General features: G+C 38.3%; 1 protein-coding gene across 4 annotated transcripts in view; it reads right to left on the bottom strand.

The window, feature by feature from the left end:
* LOC140186078 (pre-B-cell leukemia transcription factor 3) overlaps positions 1–19,232 on the bottom strand; it is a 215,890-nt gene that overhangs the window by 20,784 nt on the left and 175,874 nt on the right. For all 4 annotated transcript variants that reach the window (XM_072239939.1, XM_072239940.1, XM_072239941.1 and 1 more), the window contains 2 exons: positions 14,051–14,241; positions 854–989 (listed from right to left, as the gene is read on the bottom strand). In XM_072239939.1, the coding sequence (XP_072096040.1) occupies positions 854–989; positions 14,051–14,241 (327 nt within the window). The remainder of the gene's footprint in view (positions 1–853; positions 990–14,050; positions 14,242–19,232) is intronic.

Below are 19,232 nucleotides of genomic sequence, written 5' to 3'. Positions count from 1 at the left end.
GTAATTTAAAGATAAAATTTTAAATGGAGATTCTAAAGGAAATGTCTTTCTTAATCAACTAATTTTCAAATATGACAGCACGCCACTGCATTGAAAATTTCCTAAACAGGAATTATTAAATTTCCATTGCAGTTTGACAAAAAAAAATTTACCAGGGTCACAAAACAAACATGAACCTTACAGGTCTCACTAAAAACAAGGAAGAGAAACTAATTATTGCCTAGGTACGATATGGAACAACTACACTTCTTGCCTAAGTGGAGCAAGTCTGAGACTTGCTTATATTCAGTGATTTGGGTTTTCAGAGAACTGTAAAGACTTTTCACCCTGCTTATGAATAAACTCCTTCTGACCTCAGTTCTGAAGTTAGAAGCATTACCTGTGCTGGCAATGGCATGACTACATGCTGCAATGTAAAAAGAAAATCTTGATCTAAACAGTAAATATTTCTGTCCAGTTATACAATTGTACTACATTGCTAATTTAAACTTAATGGAAATTTAATTCAGGGGTTGCTTAAATAGCCAGTCACTGTACAACTTTACGGCTTCTTGTGCTTTGTAATTACTCATTTGAAGAAACCTGTTAATTCAGTATCATTCACAAATTTACATATTTTTAATCTAATTAACCATTATATTAAATCAGAAAATGAAAGAAATGGCGCAGCAGCCATTAATTTTGCGGAAATCGTCAACCTATATAGCCAATTCATATTAACTTGGGTGAACCTGAAGTTTCACAGTGAACAAAGGTTTGAAACCAGCTTTTTCAATTTATTCTCAATATTTTTAAATTTGAGCAGACACATTTCTTCGGAATAAATTCAAAAATTATGGATGGTTGTTCTTACTTGTGATACTGTGATGCTGCATTTCTTTGCCAGCTCTTCTTTGGCTTCTTCACTGGGATATGGATTGCTGAGATGGGAGTAAAAATACTCATTCAAGACTTCTGTTGCTTGTTTGCTGAAATTACGTCGCTTCCGTCTGAAAACATTAAAGGGAGATTTAAATTTTTCTTCTAATGACATTAAGCAATTGCATTTTAATCTGACATCTTTATACCTTTCATCAAACAAATAAATTGATTAATATTGAATTAAATTAATATTTGAACACATTATTTAAAAGGATATGGCATTTTTTCCTCATTTTGGTCAAATGCCACAAAAATAAAATCAATAGTCATATTCGAAGTTTTAAAACATGCTTCATTCACTGGAGGACCAAAACTACAGTAATTTAAAAGCAACTAACAAAAGAAAGTCTAATGATCAAGTCAACACTTCGTGTGTCTAATAATGTTCCATTCACAAAGACAGCTTTGCCCTTTTTAAATTCTGCAAGCAGCATAGGTCCTGGCAGTAAGCTTTTATGAGAGAATCTTAACCAAAAAGACAATGTGCCCGTGGACAGAGCTGTTCTTGTGCTCTTCAGAATTGATTTTGCAGTGCTTCTGGGGAGATTGGACTGAGGACAACTCTACTTTCTCTATGATACTTAACACTGCATTAACTCCACATAGCTCTGCTCTTTTGGTTTCTCTGCAGTGTTACAATGGATCCTGACTCCAGCACAGCACAATGCATCTCCCCAGGGTGGCATTCATCTCTCTTTTGTGCGACCATTCCTATTTCCTTGTTTACACACTGTTCCTTTCAAATAAATCATTTTTTAAAAAATGCACATCTGCTCAATTTAAGTTGTATAAAGGAATCCAAATTCTCTAAAGGCATTTTCCAACTGTTTATAATTATTTCAATTTACCACACCTGCTGATAACCTGGCTGCCAGTGAAATTATTCAGTTTGTTTCAGCCTCTAAGTCTTTACAGGTGCAAGCTGTAGTTACAGAATGTGTACATACAACAAACCAACAGAGATCATGGTTGGTATTTGAATCATGGCTATAATATTATGATATTTTTAAAAAGATATATGTTTGTAATGGTGATCGTAATATTATTCTCCATGTTTTGCCCACAATGTTAGTAATAAATAGCCAACATCTCCACTATCACGGCACTGCTACAAAGTGTTGGTGGTGAATATGGTAGGGATAAAAATGTAATAATGAAAAGACATACAAATTTAACATCAGTTTACGAAACAATGCACTGTCAAATCAAAATAATCTCCATGTACAAAGGTACACAGTCTCTTCCCAATCACATTATACATGGTATTTAAATAGAGCAGAGCGCAAAATGAACACACACAAAATGATTGGACTATATGGGTGGGCAAGCATGCATCTCTTTTGCGGTTGAAAACCCTTGCACCAATTTTATAATATGTCAAATTTACATTCAATACACAAAATATCTACAGGAATGCTTTTATTAACAGCAGTTGCATGCTATTTTATCCTCTTGATAGCCGAAGGTTTGGGTTATTTTATCCAATTCTTGACCGAGTGGCATGCTCATCCATCAATTTTAATCGTACACTGAAAACCTGCATGGAACCCAATCTGAGCTTTCAAAAGCTAAAGACATTTGTGACACTTGAGAAGAAGCATCTGAATTCAAATCAGGGACCACTAGAGTGAATGTATAATATTTCATCATTTGGAAAAAGGATGTGTGTTCAGAGGTTGTATTCTCCTCTTCTCTTAAGTTTTCCTTCAATCAGAGGAAGTGCATGTTCATTGCATCGAGTAGGAAGAAGTTTGTATCTGCTTTAACAACAATGTGGTTTTACTGAGAAAATTATCCCTACTGAGTGAGAAGATTGTGAGTTCAATTCCCGCTGCAGGACTTCAGCATAATCTCGTCTGATGTCTGAAAGGTGCTGTCAGGTATTGTAGACTTGAGCATTGACTGCTTCCTCAAGTGAGTGCAGAAGGTTCTCACTGCACTTTCTTGAACTGCAAGATAACTTTTCTCTACCCTATCAGACACCAATTATAAGCCATCTAGCCATTACTCTCACTTTTGCTTGTGCAATCATTTACACAAATTTAAATTAAAAATGTCAATTACTTCAAAAGTAATTCAATACCCGTAAGCCACCAGCAAAAAATATAGAACAACACAACACAAGAACAGGCCTTTTGGCCCACAATTTCTGACCATGATGCCAATTTAAATTGCACATCATGTTGGACACCCCTCTTTTCTCTGTCTGTTAAGTGCTTGTTTAAATGCCTTCTAAATGTTACCATCATATCTGCTTTGACCACCTGCACTGGTAGTGCATTCCAGACACCTACTCTGTAAAACAAATTGCCTTATAAATCTCCTTTAAACATTTCCCCTTTCATCTTAAAGCTACACCTTCTAAAATTTAACATTTCAATATCCGTAGGTCCTTAGGGCATGAAAATGGTTGCTTTTTAGACAACTTTTTTGATACTGCTCATAAATTTGAAACTAAAAGTTAAGCTAGAGCTGTTACTCAATTTAGAGGTTTACTTTTACCAAGATAGATCCTTATTTCATGCTGTTGTCAATGTTCTTTTGATCTCACACATTCCTTCTCTGTTCATACCACTGTGCAACACAAAGTTGATTTTAGATGGAAGCCATAAGCATTAGATAAATGTAATATTTAACATAGTTTCTCTTTTCTAATATAAAAACTATTAAAACAGAGCCCATTTCAATACCAAAACACACATCAAGTCACATCTATTGGTCAAATGCATCACTTGGCCCTTCTCAAGTGCAGTTTGCAGAGATATTACTATGCAGAGAAATTCATCCTTGATCAGTAGTGGTAAAAGCATTACATAGTAGTGTCTATACTTCCAAAATTTATTCTATAGAGTACAATGCACTTATGTGCTTACACAGTCCTCATGATCATGGAGGGGTTGAGCCATCACCATTTATAATTTAGTTGGATAGTAGGTGATTTAGCTTTCTTTTCCCTTTCCTTCATTCTAGGAAAATAATTTTGATATATACTTTCAAAATAAATAATACAAACACTAATGAGGCTCAATTCCAAAATAAATGCTCTACAGATCCTGTGCATAGGAAAGACTTACAAAAAAAAGTCTAAATGGACTAAAGCAGCCCAGAATTAAAAATACAAGCAACAAGTTCAGAGTATAATTAACATGGTTCATATGAAACAAGGATTATAATAAATACATTTTATTAAAATTCTCCAACAGGATGGTTAATCTACAATGTGGTAACTGTTTTACTTATTGTACTGCTGTAAATTATGTACTAATGCTGGCTTTAGAAATTGCAGTTTAGTGCTTAATGCTGCATTTATGCAGTAGCTCCTGGTCTCAGGTTGTTGGCTTTAGTATCAGTTCCTATTTACGCTGCTTGACTGGAGCTCCAATTCTCTTGCCCAGGAGAGAGCTTGGTGAATGCTTGGTTACACGCCTGCACAGAGCTCCTCTCCTAGGAGTTAACATTTAAGTGTTTAGAGACTGCGGATGGTAGTGCCTGCACTCTGTGAACACTTAAATTAACTCCAGGTAGCTTTACCATGTGCCCTTGAGATCCAAGGACTCCCATGGGTGACTTTTTAAAAACTATTTTAGCAGCATACTGGAATTCTAATATGTGCACCCTAAAATAGCCATTTTAATTAGTTCACCACAGTGGTAATATAAACACAGTTTTTAAAGCAAGCACAATGTAAAAAATATATAATTTTTAAATTATTATGATTATTGTAAAATTCTGTGAGAAAAGGTCACGTGGATGATGTTGAAACTTATTTTATCTTGCCAAGCAATAGGCTGCTACAGAACAGACAGTTTGCACATTCAGCTTATTCAAGAACATGTGGCAACTATCAATTTTTTTCTTACTCTTTTGAGAGATAGTTAGAAATAACTTCAGGTTACTCACCATCCAAATTGTTAAAATTTACTGAGATCTGCAAAGCTTGAAGGAACAAATTACGATGAAACAAGCTCATCTACAATTAACATTTTAGATCACTACACAATTTCCAGGGTTGCTTAAATCAATAGAATTTTACAGGTACTAATCAAAAAAGGAGAAATTAATGTAATTCAGTGGATCAAGAATCCAAGAGTTTTCCAACAATAATACTCGTATTCAATATCCTTCCCTTTCTCTGTATTTTGTTTATAAGTAAAAATACAAATTAATATTATGTTGCTGAAATTCCATGACAATCCTTCTAAATTGCCAAGTTCTAAAGAATATATTCCTTCCAAGACACTGAAGCCCAAAATATCCTCTCAACCTCTCCAGAATACTGTATTACACTAGGGAGAGTAAAGGTCACATGGACACAATTTCTAGCAGTCTGTAAAGGGCTGCTGACAGGAACATCTCATTGTTTGAATATATCAAGGTTGAGGAAAATAGTGCTAAATTTACTATTTGAAAATCATTCAAATGAACAATTCATAAAGGTCACATTAGAAAATCAGGACTATACAGGGAAAAAGCTCTCTTGCAAGTGTGATGAAGAGCAAGTAGATCTCACACAACCATGTGATGAAAAGCTTCTTCAGCTCTGAATCACAATTTCCTATTTTGTAAAATATTTAAATCAGTTATCAGCCAAGGCGCTTCATGGAAGTGAATAAATATTGCCATTGAAACAAATTTTAGAAAACATTTGGGCAGATGACCAAAAGACTGGTCAAAGATGTATTTATTGAGTTCAAAGGAGTAAAGAGAAGTATAGAGGAAGGGTTTTGGGAAAGGAATTCCAAAGTTCATGACCTTGGCAACCAGTAGAAAGTATCTATTGTAGAGAAATTATATTATGTTGAGAATCATTAAGAGATCAGAATTAGAGGTGTGTTCTTTGCTCAAAAGAGTGTTTAGGGAGGAGGTTGCACTTAGAGGCAGAGGCAAGACAACATGGAGATTTGAAGACAAGGGGCAAATGTTAACTAAGAATAAATTTAAGATCAACAAGCACACTGTGGTGATTTGGAGATTGAGAATCAGTACAAAGAGAATCAAAGGTCAGTAAGACCAAGGAGCTGATTGTGGACTTCAGGAAGGGTAAGACAAAGGAACACATTATCAATCCTCAGAGGGATCAGAAGTGGAGAGAGTGAGCAGCTTCAAGTTCCTGGGTGTCAAGATCTCTGAGGATCTAACCTGGTCCCAACATTTCGATGTAGTTATAAAGAAGGCAAGACAGCAGCCATACTTTATTAGGAGTTTGAAGAGATTTGGCATGTCAACAAATACACTCAAAAACTTCTATAGCTGTACTGTGGAAAGCATTCTGACAGGCTGCATCACTGTCTGGTATGGAGGGGCTACTGCACAGGACTGAAAGAAGCTGCAGAGGGTTGTAAATCTAGCCAACTCCATCTTGAGTAATAGCCTACAAAGTATCCAGGACATCTTCATCCAGGAGTGCCCTTTTCTCATAGTTACCACATCAGGTAGGAGGTACAGAAGCCTGAAGGCACACACTCAGCAATTCAGGACAGCTTCTTTCCCTCTGCCATTCGATTCCTAAATGGACATTGAACCCTTGGACACTACCTCACTTTTTAAAATATACAGTATTTCTGTTTTTGCACTTTTTAAAATCTATTCAATATACATATACTGTCACCGATTTATTTATTTATTTATTTATTATTACTACTTTCTTTTTTTTCTCTCTTCTATATTATGTATTGCATTGAACTGCTGCTGCTAAGTTAACAAATTTCATGTCACACATGCCGGTGATAATAAACCTGATTCTGATTCTGAGGTATAAAGTAAATCGGTAATAAACGAGTTAAGTGAAGGTTTCAGAAGATTTGGTTACATTGTCACAATACTTTTCAGATTGTGATCAAGTGCCCACCTCAGAGTTTTACATAGTGAATTGCATACGCTTCATCACTGCAGGATCAGAAACTTCAAGTCCTAAACAAATTCTAACAAACATGTTTGGTAATTTTAGTGCATAATCTTCCTGTGGCTTCATGATCTCAAGAAATCCTGGAGCCTCTATGGAGATAAAAGTCAAGGCCCACTCAACCTGTCAAATGTGTTAAGAGCTACAGATAAGGCAAAATCAGTAATATTTACAATAAGTAGAATTGTATTTGATGTTTCATAGATGTCATAGGATTTTATGCAAACTAAGGATAGGATCTATGGGCATTTAGAGAATCATGGTCTGATCAGGGACAGTCAGCATGGCTTTGTGAAGGGCAGATCGTGTCTAACAAGCCTGATAAGAGTTCTTTGAGGAGGTGACCAGGCATATAGATGAGGGTAGTGCAGTGGATATGATCTACAGGTTTCCCCCACCATCCGAAGGTACAGCGTTCCTATGAAATGGTTCGTAAGCCGAAATGTCGTAAAGCGAAGAAGCAATTACCATTTATTTATATGGGAAAATTTTGTGAGAGTTCGCAGACCCAAAAATAACCTACCAAATCATGCCAAATAACACATAAAACCTAAAATAACAGTAACATATAGTAAAAGCAGGAATGAAATGATAAACACACAGCCTATATAAAGTAGAAATATTTTTCCACAATCATTGCCGGCGCTGTTCTCCAAAGCGAAAATCTCACGCAAGTGCTCTCGGCAAAAACACGGTGCAAGCGCTCTCCAGTAACCTTTAAGCTATCATACCAAATACACAGCCTATATAAAGTAGAAATAATGTATGAACAGTATAGTATCACTTACCGGAATTGGTTTAGCGCCGAGCACACTGATGATGGTGTGTTAGACTGAGTCGTCGCAGGCTGGGGTGGTGCAGTGGCCCCCACCCTCCAGGCTGCCGACCGATACATTGCCACGAAGCATGCAGCGGTAGCCAGAAGGCACACAGCACATCTTTAAGAAAAAAGCCGAAATAAATATGCTAATTAATTATGTGTCGGGCAGCACCTAATTAATTAGCTTGTTTATTTCAGCTTTTTTCTTTAAGATGTGCTGGGTGTGTCCCAGCTACCGCTGCATTCTCCGCGAATCGGTATCTGTCCGGGCCTGGGTGTTGGGGTGGTGGGACACTGGGGTGTCATCTGATCGTCGTCTGTTTCCATTAGAGCAGGCAGCTCATCTTCTCCTATGACTGCCTGCCTCGATGTCGAAGGTCGAGGTTCGTCGTTTGCTGTGGCTGATGTGGAAGGCTTGCTTGACTGCTGAGCCTCGCGCATTTTTCTATCATACAGTTCTTTGTAAGCACTCAAACCACCCTGCAAATATCCCCTAAACCTACGTACCCTTTCAAAATTAGTCGTACTTTATCATTGCAGCGAAAATCTCACGCAGTTACTTCACGTTCATTTCGCTACTGAATTCAGTTTTGATTGTTATCCCTTTCCTCTTCCAATTGCATCAGCTCTTCATCTACCAGTTCTTGGTCATGGGATGCCAAAATCTCTTCAATATCATCTTCATCAGCTTCCACAAGCCAAACTCACGTTGTCCTTACTTCATTCACCACGATCGAAAAGTTTAATTATGTCTAGTTTTACACTAAGTGTAACATCCTTACAAACTCTCTCAGGCTTTTCCAATACCTCAGAACTCATCTTGCAAATGGCTGCTCACAGGCACATGTTAAAGCAATGTCGTTCTGAATCCCGGGGAAAGCAGCTACTCAGGGCGCGCACTGCCTCTTATCGCGCGCTGATTTTTTTTGTAACAGTGAAAACACCTTCTGAAAGCGAAAACAGGGTACTAATGTAGGTCTTTCGTAACAGTGAGGTTTCGTAAAGCGAACGTTCGAAAAGCAGGGGACACCTGTATATGGATTTTAGTAAGGCATTTGACAAGGTTCCACACGGTAGGCTTATTCAGAAAGCCAGAAGGCAAGGGATCCAGGGAAGTTTGGCCAGCTGGATTCAGAATTGGCTTGCCTGCAGAAGCAGAGGGTCATGGTGGAGGAAGTACATTCAGATTGGAGGATTGTGACCAGTGGTGTCCCACAAGGATCTGTTCTGGGACCTCTACTTTTTGTGATTTTTATTAACAACCTGGACGTGGGGGTAGAAGGGTGGGTTGGCAGGTTTGCAGACGACACAAGGGTTGGTGGTGTTGTAGATAGTGTAGAGGATTGTCGAAGATTGCAGAGAGACATTGATAGGATGCAGGAGTGGGCTGAGAAGTGGCAGATGTTCAACCCAGAGAAGTGTGAGGTGGTACACTTTGGAAGGACAAACTCCAAGGCAGAGTACAAAGCAAATGGCAGGGTACTTGGTAGTGTGGAGGAGCAGAGGGATCTCAGGGTACATATCCACACATCCCTGAAAGTTGCCTCACAGGTGCATAGGGTAGTTAAGAAAGCTTACGGGGTGTTAGCTTTCATAAGTCGAGGGATAGAGTTTAAGAGTTGCGATGTAATGATGCAACTCTACAAAACTCTGGTTAGGCCACACTTGGCGTACTGTGTCCAGTTCTGGTCACCTCACTAAAGGAAGGATGTGGAAGCATTGGAAAGGGTACAGAGGAGATTTACCAGGATACTGCCTGGTTTAGAGAGTATGCATTATGATCAGAGATTAAGGGAGCTGGGGCTTTACTCTTTGGAGAGAAGGAGGATGAGAGGAGACATGATAGAGGTGTACAAGATAATAAGAGGAATAGATAGAGTGGATAGCCAGCGCCTCTTCCCCAGAGCACCACTGCTCAATACAAGAGGACACGGCTTTAAGGTAAGGGGTGGGAAGTTCAAGGGGGATATTAGAGGAAGGTTTTTTACTCAGAGAGTGGTTGGTGCATGGAATGCACTGCCTGAGTCAGTGGTGGAGGCAGTTACAATAGTGAAGTTTAAGAGACTGCTAGACAGGTATATGGAGGAATTTAAGGTGGGGGTTATATGGGAGGCAGGGCTTGAGGGTCGGCACAACATTGTGGGCCGAAGGGCCTGTAATGTGCTGTACTATTCTATGTTCTACAATGTTTGTATGTTCTAAGGCAAGAGCAGTTAGCACTACTGCCCCAAAGCTTCAGGAAGCTAGGTTCAACCCTAACCTCAAGTGCTCCGTGTGCCAGGAGATTTAAATCTTTTGGAAGAATCTTTTGATCACCATTGTGCACACACACCCTTGTAACTACATGGGTTTCTCTCAAGTGTTTTTGTTTCCTCCTACAACCTAAAGATATACTGGTGGGTTAGTTTGCTACTGTAAAAATAATCCCATTGTGTAATTAAATGGTATAAGGAATCAAAGGAGAATTGATGGTACCACAAAAGAGACAAAGTTGCAGGAGTATAAAGAAATGATAGAGCAAGGAAGACTGGGACTGATGAGATTGCTCTGTTAAGACTTAGTATGAACTCAGTGGGCTGAATAACCACTTTCTGCTTCATAGTGAATTAAGTGACTACATCTTTTTGAGAATCATGGGTTATACTTACTTGTGTTTGTTTAATTCATAAGTGACTTATTTGGGCTATTTTGGTAACTGCTGACTTCACAGAGTAAAATGATGTGCCTATGGGATAATGCTACTCAATGCAATCTGCTGGTCTACAGTCCATCTGAACATTATAGATCAAGGATACAGAACCTCTGTAATGATGCCCAGAACGTGTCATGGTTGTGATGGTATCTTGAAGATAATTTTATGGTGAATCATTTGGTTTGGGTTTGTTATAAACTGTAGCACCCCCTAATTTTTTTTAAACTCGATCTAGCACAATTGTCAAGGAACAGGAATCAATAGGATATTCCACATGATTTTAATTTGGGCATAACATACATAGAGATTCTGGGAAAGGTGTCTAATGTGCCAGCAGATAAATAATTTTTTGGAAGTCACACAAGCCCATCACTGGAGTATGGTGGATGCCTTCACCACTCTGGCCAATATCGTGAGTCCATGCCAGAAACTATGAGAAGAGGTTCAATTGCTAACGAGCAGATCAGTTTACTGCCATAGAGGTTTGAACGCCAGTAGAGAAAAAGGTCATTTCTCCTACATCTTTTAATTCTATTTGTTACATTAGTTATGGACAATTTTATTTTCAGAACAGAATCATGGCAAAGATGTTCTTGCAGAAGCACACAGGGAACACCTTTCAACACTATGAGGTAAGATTTCTTTATTCCCAAAAGCTCCATTGTACTGTGAATGAGCCAACAACCATACAAGTCTTTACCACTCTGAAAACAATCGTAAAAGGTATTGGGAAAGCTTTAAGAGGTTACAAGCAAATAATTTCATAGTGAAAGTACTTCACAATGAATGCATGGGTTTTTGATAAGATTCCCACTTGTTTTCGCCGTTGAGCATGGAGTCTTTCTAACCAGTTTTCCAAGTCAGTTAAAAACATCAGTCATAACATCTGATGTTTATGATCCAGGAGAACACTGTACACCATTTCTGCTCCCTGGTCTATCTTCTTTTCCATCTCTAGCAAAACCCATGAGGTTTGTTTGCAAAACTGGAGGAAGGGAAAAGTGGGAATCCCTCAATAGAAGGGTGGGTGAAGCAAACAGCATCTCGGGAAGAGATTTGACACACCGGCTGTATAAGAATCAAAGAGCAAAATGGCACAGAGAAAGGTCCTTTAGCTCAGCACACCCATGTTAAATATCAAGTACTCATCTAAACCAATCCCTTTTTCCAGCACTTGGCCAAAAGTCTTCTATGCTTTAGAGGTTCAAGTGCCATTGAGATACTTCTTAAATATCAAGAGAATACTAATCCCCACAGCCCCTTCAAGCATTTGTTTCAAACTCCAACTACCCTCTGCATTTAAAAGTTTTTCTTCAAATCCCCTCTAAACATCCTATCCCTTACCTTATCGTATTCTCTTGGATTTTAGACACCTCAGCCAAGGAGAATAGTTTCTTGGTACCAATGCCCCTCTTAATTTTGTACATCTCAAACCACTATCCTCCTGCATTTTTAGGAACGCATCCTATTCAGTCTCCTTTCGTCAATGAAACACTCCATTCAAGTGAATCCCCTCAGCGTTCTCTCCTGTCCAAACACTTTTTTCCTGTACTGTAGCTACCAGTACTCAAGCAGTAGTCCTGGTGAGGCCTAATTAACGGTTTATATAATTGAAATATATGGAACATAGACATCAGACATCCATGAGCCAAATCCTCATCAGGGATCAGAAGTGGAGAAGGTCAGCAAGTTTAAATAACTCGTAGTTATCATTTCAGAGGATCTGTCCTGAATTCAGCATGAAAATGCCATCACAAAAAAACCATGGCAACGCTTCTACTTTCTTAAAAGTTTGTGAAGATGTGCCATGCCATCTAAAAGTTTGACAAACTGTTGTGGAGAGCACATCAGGTATTGCAGCCTGGTAAGGAAACAGCAATGCCCTTGAATAGAAAAACCTACAAAAAGTAGTGGACAGCACAGTACATCACAGGTAAAATCCTCCATTGAGTGCATCTACACAGAGCGCTGTCGCAGGAAAGCAGTATCCATCATCAAGGACCTGCACCATCCAGGCCATGCTCTCTTCTCACTGCTGCCATCAAGAAAGATATGTAGGAACCTCAGGACCCACACCACCAGGTTCAGAAGCAGTTATTACCCTTCAACCATCAGGCTCTTGAATCAGAGGGGATAACTTCACTGAACTTCAGTCACCCCATCACTGAACTGCTCCCACAACCTATGGACTCACTTTCAAGGACTCTTCATCTTATGGCCTCAATAATTATTGCTTATTTATTTACTTTTTATTATTGCTATTTTTTCTAACTTTTTGTATTTGCACAGTTTGCTGTCTTTTGTACATTGGTTATCTGCCCTGTTGGTGCAATCTCTCATTGAGTCTATTATAGTTATTCGATTTATTGAGAATGCAAGAAAGAAAATGAATCTCAGGGTTGTATGTGGTGACATACGTACTTTGATAATAAATTTGCTTCGTACTTTGTACATCCCAACTTCTATATCCTATGCTCCGGCAAGTACTTGATATGCCTTCTAAACACTTTTAGCATCCAGAGTACTTTTTCATCCACCTTAAGAAAATTACAACAGCAAAGGTCAACCTGGATTAACATGCAGGTTGTTAGGTCACTGGGCCATTCCAAATTGTCTCTCAGTTTGTAGGTCAATGGTAAAATCCAGAGGGGGGGTAAAGTTGACAAGATTGTGGGGAGATTTCATTGATAATAGTGTAGGATTACACTATTTCCAATTTAATCTCCCCACATTCCCAATCCTGATAGTCAAAACTGACTCTGTGGGCCAAATCACCTGTGTCTGTGCTGAAATAATTGCATTTTCATAATTGATCCAGAAGAGGTTTAAAATCTTCAAATTACAATACTTATCTAAAATGATGAACATATAAACAAATTGCTTTTCAATAATGGAAATTAAGAAGGATTCTTCAAATTTTTAATTTTTATTATTGAGATACAGTGAGGAATAGGCCCTTCCAGCCCTTCGTGCCACACTGCCCAGCAATCCGCCCCATTTAATCCTAGCCTAATCATGGGACAATTTACAATGACCAATTATCCTATCAACTGGTACATCTTTGGATTGTGGAAGGAAACTGGGGCACCTGGAGAAAACCCACGTGGTCACAGGGAGAACGTACAAACTCATTTCAGGCAGCAGCTGAAACCTTGATGTCGAACGTGTACATTTATGTACTTTAAGGATTCCTTTAAGAAAATGACTTCCAAATTGCAACAAACTATAGTAAACTATTCTTGATTCAGTTCTTCTAAGCCATTTCTTTACTTGGTGGTTTCTGTTTTCTGGTTTACAGGACATGTTGCATTGTTCAGAATCAATTCTATACAGGTAGACTCTGATCTTGATGGTTGTACATTTACAAATGATATAAATTTTAGGCAGCATACATAGATGAAAGTGTTGATATACTTCTGCAATAACAGATGTCCATCCAATAAACAATAGTAAAAGATATGAGCACAGCTGGTCAGAAATATCTTCACACTAACAAAGGTATTGTGCTATATTAACAGTGTTAGACCATAATTCAGCACATAATGTCTAGAGGACATACATTAAGTTTTGGATTAAGTTACGGCTGGTAAGTTAATCTTTGGGACTGACATTAGTTATGCATGACTAATGTCTAATATGTCACGAACCAGTCCATATACATATTATAATTATATAATTATACACCAATGATGTGTAGTCTATGAGAAAGAAATACCTGGCATCAAGAAATCTTGACCGTAAGATCATAACTGCTTCACATGTGCTCTGCTTTAACTGCATTTGGATTGAACTGAACTTTCGATGGATGATGTTGACCATCCTTTCGATCTCCTTTGGTGAAATGGGGCGTGTCCTGCTCTGTTCTCGTAGAAGATTCATCACATGTGTAGTGAATTCGTTACATGCCTACATCAGAAAGAGTATACAAGTTAAGTGATTGTTTCAATGTCCTGCCAAAATACATCAATTATAATTACAGAAGTTTTCTTTATGATACAATGGGATTTAAAATAAGCTGCTGGCTGAAAATGTATCCCATTGTACACTGCTGTGATGCTCTACTGATATTTGTAGAGTTGCTCTACTACTATTAACCAAGATTAAATTTCAAGCCATTGGAATTGGATCTGGTTTATTATTATCACATATACTGATATACAGTGAAAAGCTTGTCTTATACACTACTCATACATATCTGTTTGTTACACAGTGCACTGAGGAAGAGCAAGGTAAAACAATAAGAATGCAGAATAAAGTGTAACAACTACAGAGAAAGTATAGTGCAGGTAAAACAAAGTACAAGATCAAAAAGATAGAATAAGAGGTCAAAATTCCATCTCATCATACCAGGGAGCCTTTTAATAGTTTTTTAACAGTGAAGTAGAAGCTGCCCTTAAGCTCGGTGGTACATGCTTTCAGGGTTTTGTATTTTCTGCCTAATGGAAGAGGGGTGAACATACACAAGCCTAATCCTTGCAATGGAAAGAGGATTTGGCTGTACTACTGTTTTCAAAGTCTCAAGATCATACTTTGATGTTTTCTTATTTTGTTCTCCAGCTAGTTTATCTCCTGCCACTTAGTACAGGATATTTAAATACATATTTTGTTCGTTTGTCACACCAAATTTTCCCTGTTACCAATTGCTAAATTCAAATTAGACAATTCGATAAAAACTTTCTGCAAATTAGATGTAGACATCAATTTTATTAATCAGAACAAAAATAATTCGCAATGGCTATTTTAACATTGATCAGAAGTGGAGCTTCAAAGCAGCAACTTCTTTTATTCTAATATCACTGTCAAAATTTCAGCAGAGCTATTTTGTTGTTAATTTGTATAAAATGGCACCTGAAAATTCAAAGAAAAGGATACAAAGAAAAGTAGTATCTCTGATGTAACCAACAGAGATTTTCCTAATTCATCTGATACCACAAGTAACACTCAGTATGGGATAATACCCTGAAGGCTTTGGCAGTGCAGTCCTCAGAAGGATACAACCAATTTTGTACATTATCACAAAAATACACGACAGGGACATATACAACATGTACTGTAGTCAGAGGTTTAAAATAGCCCAAGGACACTAGTGTTTGTTAGGATACTAAATTTCAAATTCAGCAGTCACAGTTCTAATAAAGTTAGCGAAATCATTCAAACAGTAATAATTGCTAGCAGCACAGGTTGCCTCTGCTGTACGTTTGGAAATATCAAGCTCAGGGAGCTCATACAATCTGATGGTACAAGTGCCATTGCAACACCTGATTTCTAGTGACTATATTTATCAGCCCTTTCTGAGAGCAAGTCAGTAAATTTCCTTTCAACAATATTCAGCAGTTACACCAGCATAAGAAATATTTAAAAATTGGCCTTGTTTCTGAGTTTTCTTGCACATAGAAAAAAAAGAGAGAGATACTGAACCTCACTGAAGGAACTAAAGCAGTGACCATAGACTAACCACTTGTATACCCAACACAAGTTGAATTTCATTTTGTAATTTCAAGTACGTTTTTAGAATGCCATGTTACAGGTACACACAGAACTCCATCACCACATTTGTCCTTCCAGTTAATCAACACGGATACACTTGTTATTTGCCCAGTATCGGACTTTCATTTTTTCCTATGTAAACAAATATTTAATTAACTTGGCCATCAGAATGGTAAATTAATTTCAATCTACATCTTGAACCCATCTTCATCTTCAAAAACAATGCTTTATTTTCCTTTCTTGTATTACTGAGCTGATTACTTTTATTACTGACTTACTGACTATTGATTTGCTGAGCATTATTGCCCCTGCTTATAGTGACAGACAAGTAGAATCAAGCAAGTGGAATCAAGCATAATGCTAACGTTCTCATCTTTAAATTTGCTTATGGTTTGTTTCAGATTACTCAGCATGGCAAACAGAGCCAAAATATGTGTTCATCAAGTGAAATTTCCAACTGCGTTAAGATGGCAGTTCGAAATGTATTATTTTACAAAGTGGGGTGTATATGGGATAGCTGATACTAGGGGGTCAAAGAACAATAAACAAATCAGGCGGAGTGGTGAATGAGCAGTTGTGGACACACACGTGTAAATGAATGCCACATTATGAAACAGAAGAGGCACTGCAAAGTAAAGAGTAACATTCAAAGTACACACCTTCAAATACATACTGAAGACTATTTTGAATATGGCTAGTCAAACCTGAAGTAAATGAGCAAATTTATGAATGCAGAATGTGATTTGCTTTTGGGCATTTTACCAACATCACAGACGCATGCAACTGTTCTAAACCAGCAATTCATGCATGATTAATTAGAATATTTCATTTATACAGTGCACACTTTAAGCTCATTACTCTAAGTAAAATTTGTTAAGTATTTACATTTAGATAATTAAAATCTGGTTACACCCTTAAGAAACATGAATACTCTTCAGGCAAAAGCTTTTGTGACTACTTACAGTAAATTACCAATTTAAATTACATCACTGCCTGCCTCAATATAGTCTCATTGACGCTGCATTTTGTACCAAGGGAGACTGCTGTAAATCAGACAACACTTGCCCTTTAAGGAGCTAGTTTTCCAACATCGTTTCTTCTAACACTCTCTCATATTTAAAAAGAAATAAATCATCAACTGGTGTGGCAGGGTTACTTCATTGCATGACAGACTCATAAGACAATGGAGGAAAAAAATTAGGATTGTTAGCGACCAATTTTTAACTGCTAAAGTGCCCTGAGAATTCAAAATATTATCCACAACAGACGCACTTATTGGTGAGGCAAAAAGTGCCAGATGCCATTACTGACAGCATAAATACGCAGAGCAGGCCATTCACAACATTAACCAGGATTCAATGTTGATCTGACACCATTGCAGCATTTGAGTTTAGCGCTCTGGCTAACACTCTCTCGCACAGTAGCATAGCAGTTATTGTAACACTTTATAGCACCAGCTATAAGATCAGGGTTCAATTCCTGCCGTTGTCTATAAGGAATTTGTACATTCTCGCCGTGACCGTACAGACTTCCTCCAGGTGCACCGGTTTCCTCCCACATTTCAAAGACACACGGGTTAGGGTTAGTGAGTTGTGGACATGCAATGTTGTCGCCAGAAGCGTGGTGATACTTGTCCAGCACACTCCTTGCTGATTTGATCTGATGCGAACAACATATTTCACTGTACGTTTCAATGCACATATGACAAATCAAAATACTCTTTAATCTCCTACACCTTTCCTGATAATTTTAGATTAGATTAGATTATGAGGACACTCAGTCCTCGTTTATTGTCATTTAGAAATGTATGCATTAAAAAATGATACAATGTTCCTCCAGAAAGATATCACAGAAACACAGGACAAACCAAGATTAAAAACTGACAAAACCACATAATTATAACATATAGTTCCAACAGTGCAAAGCAATACCGTAATTTGATAAAGAGCAGACCATGGGCACGGTAAAAAAAAAAGTCTCAAGTCCCGATAGCCCCATCATCTCATGCAGACGGAAGCGCCGCAAACTTGCCGATGCATTGGAAGCACCCGACCGCAGCCGACTCCGAGTCCGTCTGAAAACGTTGAGCCTCCGACCAGCCCTCCGTTTAGACAGGAAAGACATCCATTCATTTCTAAATTAAAGGAAGTTTGTACTTCTCTTCTTTGAGACGTCAGTGTCAATGGATAAACCAGTATTTATTTCTAATCTCTAATTATCCCTGAGCCAAGTAGTCTGTTGGACCATTTCAAAGAGCTACTAAAATCAACTGCATTACTATGGGATTGGAGTCACATAAAGGCTAGACTAAATAAGGGTGGTAAATTTATTTCCATAAATAACATTTGTGAACTTGATGAATTTTTACAACGTAGCTATAGATTCCTGGTCATCAAAACCAATATACAACTTCTATTATAAATGTATTTAAGTAGTGGTTCCTTAAGGGTTTAACGGAGATAAGCTCCCATAAACCTAATAAATGCTCCCAATGGTGTGCATCTTAAATAGCCCCCAACAACCAAGTCTAGCTCCTGGCCTTCACATCTAGTTTAGCTATTAAGCCTGGTGGAACCATTTCCACTGACAGGAGAAGCAGCAAAGGTGGGTTATCGGCACCTTAAAACCAGATGCTCCAGGCAGATGGGACTCGTCAGCAGTGGTTGCTAGCTCATCATAGAGAAAGGAAATTCCAATCTCAAACCTTCACTGTCTTGCAGCTATACCCATTCATAGGGAAAGCTTTGAGAGTAAACTCAGAAGAAAGATCCAGAGCTGGAGTCACTAAGGAATCTTATGTTGAGTTCTACGCTGACTGGCAACTCTTGCGATGCCGCTGGTGCCAAACTGTATCGATCTCTGCTGTTCATTTGTATTCATCAGTTGCGTAGAGAGGGGAAGCTGCGTGTGGAAGCGCTCCATATTATACTGCCCTGGTTTGCCAGATGCTGCACCAACAACAGACAGCTAGGATGCAACATCGATGGTCGACTCAACTTACAGAAGGCCATCACATGATACAAGTACTCAAATTTAAGTTTCCCAGTTGTTAACAGATTCAAATTTTTCTGTAACCAAAACAATAGTCTGTACCCTTAATACTTATCCAATGATATAACCATCATGACTGAAGAGGGCAGAGCTTAGTCATGATGGTGCTAAACAGCAACCCCCTTTGCTTGCATCTTTGGAAACAGCTCTATTTCCATCTTTAATATCTCTATTTTTCCCTTTCAGGGTTCTTTTGAAGATCCTGACCTGGAGTTACACACTGACTTTGGTTCTTTGCAGGAATGGGACCTGCTCTTGGGGTTTCATGACTGGCCATTATTTCACATGCCAAGGACACCGCCTAAGAGCTTAGCTTGCCTTCAGAGGTCTAAAATCTCGTGGTTCTGGAGACAGACGGA

Source organism: Mobula birostris, chromosome 22 (genome assembly GCF_030028105.1).
Source record: "Mobula birostris isolate sMobBir1 chromosome 22, sMobBir1.hap1, whole genome shotgun sequence".
Lineage (NCBI taxonomy): Eukaryota > Metazoa > Chordata > Chondrichthyes > Myliobatiformes > Myliobatidae > Mobula > Mobula birostris.
This window is presented reverse-complemented; position numbering and strand designations above follow the sequence as displayed.